We start from the raw sequence: 3,123 nt of genomic DNA on the forward strand, positions 1-3,123 counted from the left end.
ATGTATATTGATTTTAAAGACTTAATCTGCCAACATCTTAGAAAATACAAAACATTTATTTAAAATTAGCCTTTATGTAAAATACCCTGGACTGTTTTTTTTTTTTTAAGTTAAATGAAGATTAATTATTAAACATGTTTCCAGTGAAACAACATGAAAATACAAATTATGATAAACAACACAGTGACAACTATACAGATGTTATAAATGAGGCTTACATGTTTTGTTAAGTACAGAAATATAACGACAAAACCATATTAAATCATACCTTCACGAATATTTATAAAAAAAAGAATCAACACAGAAATTAATTGGAATTATGAAATGCATTTAGTGCTCTAAACTCCATCATTATTTCAATTCTTAGAAAAATAATCTATACAAATATTTTTGCAAAAAGACTTTGATAAACAAGAGCAATTTTTAAGAAATTAAAACTGGACCTGTAAAAAGCAACTTTTTGAGGCGGTTTCTCGGACAAAGAATACTAGTCCTAGACTAAAATAAATGTAAGAGCTGTCTAAACTGAAAACAACTTGCACTGACTTAAAATACATCAATTCCCTTTGTTTTGCACAAAAATAATGTTTTTAGTAAGGCATGTTTGTTAAAAAAATGTACATTTCATAATTAAACTAAGGCCTGTCCTGGTTTAAGCTAATCCCTGTCCGGGAAACCACCCCTTCAAGTTGTACGCACACTTAATTTCATTATGATCCAAAACATCACTTATTACCTTTCCAACACAATCTGATTTTCGGAGGTGGCTAATTTGTCCAATAACATTCATATTTTTTTTGTACAATTTGCTTTTACCTCTGTGATACGGTATAGAGGCTGTGTATCCTTAGTTTTTTCTAATAATCATGTTTTTGTATGATTCACTTCATACAAATTCATACGAATTGGTCAACTCGTAAAATACATCCAAATTTCCGTGAGATCAGGCTGACCTTTCTCATCATGTTCCTGGAGCGCTCATGGTACTGTAAACTATATAAATCTCTACAAAACAATATATTCCTAGAAGACGGATGTAAAATGCACGAAAGGCACAAAATATACAAAAAACTGCAGAATAGGGCTAAAGTGCAGATTGCATTTCTGAGTCGCCCTTTTTCCTTTCCAGTTAATTAATCAATTCACCTTCTGCATTAGCCATCGGCCCTGGTGATCAATACTTCATGATGTGGTTTATATGACCCTGCAAGAGAACATAAGAGAAACATTGATGTAATGGAGGTCAGCTTCACTCAACACCCAATGAATTGTATGTATAATGATTATTAACCCTTTGCAGATTGATATATGCTGACAATTCACATGTTCAAGGAAAACAGATTGCTCAGATCAGCTGGAAGTTACTGTGGTATGTGTGAAATCTGTTCAAATGTGCTTTTCTGTCTTGTCATAAATACATATTGAATTGCATTAAGTATGAATTTAGTGCAAGTTTAATAGATCTAAACCTAAAAGCTTAAATCAATGTTGAACAGTATATATGCAAAGCTGTGCTCTCTCTCTGTGTGTGCAAAATCAACACAAGAAACACTGATAAATCTGTCATATATGACAAAAAGGTTTATTACTCACAGGTTCACCTGCCATACATCTGGGGCAAATTTGTCCTGCACCACGTCCTGAGGCTCCTAAAACCTGCTGTCAATCAAAAATGGTTAATAATTTCTTACTTTTTATGGGTTAAAACAAAGAAAACAACTGTCAAAGATGCAGTGCAATAAAACAGTACAACCAAATAGGCTGTGACCTTTAACCCCTGTATTCCACTTGCTCTATTAACACAAGGGCATCAGATATGCATGTTCATCACTGCACTATACACTGAGAGATTGACCGGGCACATGAGTGAGAGATCGTATACCATGCCAGGTACGTAGCCATTGGCACCGTGTCCATTTTGAGTGCCATGATTTGGGGGATCCCACGTATCCATTGGAGTGTCTATCACTCCATTATATTCAACTGGACCACAGCCTCCCAGTCCATTGCACAGCCGTTTCTGTGAAGCACAACATTACTCGATTATGTAATGTGATAATGCCAATGAGAGCAAATGCATTTGTCATGATGACATTGAAAACAGTCAGCTGATGAGATTTATAGAATCTATTTTCAGTGGTGATCAGCTGGGTGTTTATATTTGTACTAATAATAACTCAATGATAAAGGGCAACAGTACATGCATTTGTCACACAGTCAAAATGAGCTATTTTTAGTGAATGAAACTACAAATATACACATCTGACAAGTTTAATTTATGATATAGTAAACAAAATAAAGCCCATACCGACTGTTTGAGCCATTGTTCCACCTCTTCACTGTGTCTTCTCTTCTTCTGCATGGGATTTATGCAATCCATAGCTTTCTTTACGCATGCAAAACAAGTATTATGTCCCCAGAGATTACTTTTAATTCAAAACACTTAATGAATTACTACATCCACCTAAACTCCCATATGATCAAAAACACATTGTATTAGCTGGTCAGAGGCATTTACATCCATCGACCATCCAGGAATTTGCTAAAGTTCTACAATAGGCTATAATGAAAACAATCAGAAATGTTTAACATGCTCGTTTTTAAAGTCAAAACAAAGCCAGCATTGATCTTCTGTCCTAGCACCCCCGCGCGACTCTTTCGTGCCCTGCTTTAAATTCCGCATTATATTTCCTGTACTATTCAAGACACATGACAGGCAGTTATTTTAGCCAATCAATTGGCAGTATGGACTAGTGGAGGCGGGAATACATCGAATAAAGTCCTATTATTGGACGAGATAGAATTGAGCGCGAATGAACGTGCCACGAAAGTTAAACGTTTATTGTAAATAAACTGTATATTATTTAAGTAAACGCGGTCAAATATTCAGTTTTATTAATAATTTTTAATATGTAATTCGGTTTGTTTGTGACAGAAATGTGCAAGATATAAAGTATGATGAAAAATTTCTTCATTTATATAAACACAACATTTAATTTAACATTTAATATATCATATCATAAACTATAATATATCATAAACATTCATTTTAGCCAACAGCAATGTGTTAGATGACATTAATTTCGTCGATCGTTTAGTAATGTCTGCAGCAGTGACGCGATG

At 34.2% G+C, this 3,123-nt stretch overlaps 1 protein-coding gene across 2 annotated transcripts; it reads right to left on the bottom strand.

The window, feature by feature from the left end:
• Window positions 1-610: 610 nt before the first annotated feature.
• Window positions 611-2,706, bottom strand: LOC135744434 (uncharacterized). 2 transcript variants are annotated; one of them, XM_065262564.2, is made up of 4 exons: window positions 2,309-2,706; window positions 1,883-2,020; window positions 1,594-1,659; window positions 611-1,204 (listed from the first exon to the last, which is right to left on the bottom strand). In XM_065262564.2, exons 1-4 carry the CDS (start codon window positions 2,378-2,380, stop codon window positions 1,175-1,177), a joined length of 306 nt encoding a protein of 101 aa, XP_065118636.1. In that variant the 5' UTR covers window positions 2,381-2,706; the 3' UTR covers window positions 611-1,174. The 2 variants fall into 2 exon arrangements, with proteins under 2 accessions (XP_065118636.1, XP_065118637.1); XM_065262565.2 differs by having other exon boundaries at window positions 1,594-1,656; window positions 2,309-2,705.
• Between the last annotated feature and the right edge of the window lie 417 nt (window positions 2,707-3,123).

This window comes from Paramisgurnus dabryanus, chromosome 1 (assembly GCF_030506205.2).
Source record: "Paramisgurnus dabryanus chromosome 1, PD_genome_1.1, whole genome shotgun sequence".
Lineage (NCBI taxonomy): Eukaryota > Metazoa > Chordata > Actinopteri > Cypriniformes > Cobitidae > Paramisgurnus > Paramisgurnus dabryanus.

Coding starts and splice junctions, on each gene's coding strand:
- LOC135744434 (XM_065262564.2), bottom strand. CDS start 2,380: ATGGATTGCATAAATCCCATGCAGAAGAAGAGAAGACACAGTGAAGAG. Junction 2,021..2,308: donor AACAATGGCTCAAACAGTCG/GTATGGGCTTTA, acceptor TGTGCTTCACAG/AAACGGCTGTGCAATGGACT. Junction 1,205..1,593: donor GATGTATGGCAGGTGAACCT/GTGAGTAATAAA, acceptor GTTCTCTTGCAG/GGTCATATAAACCACATCAT.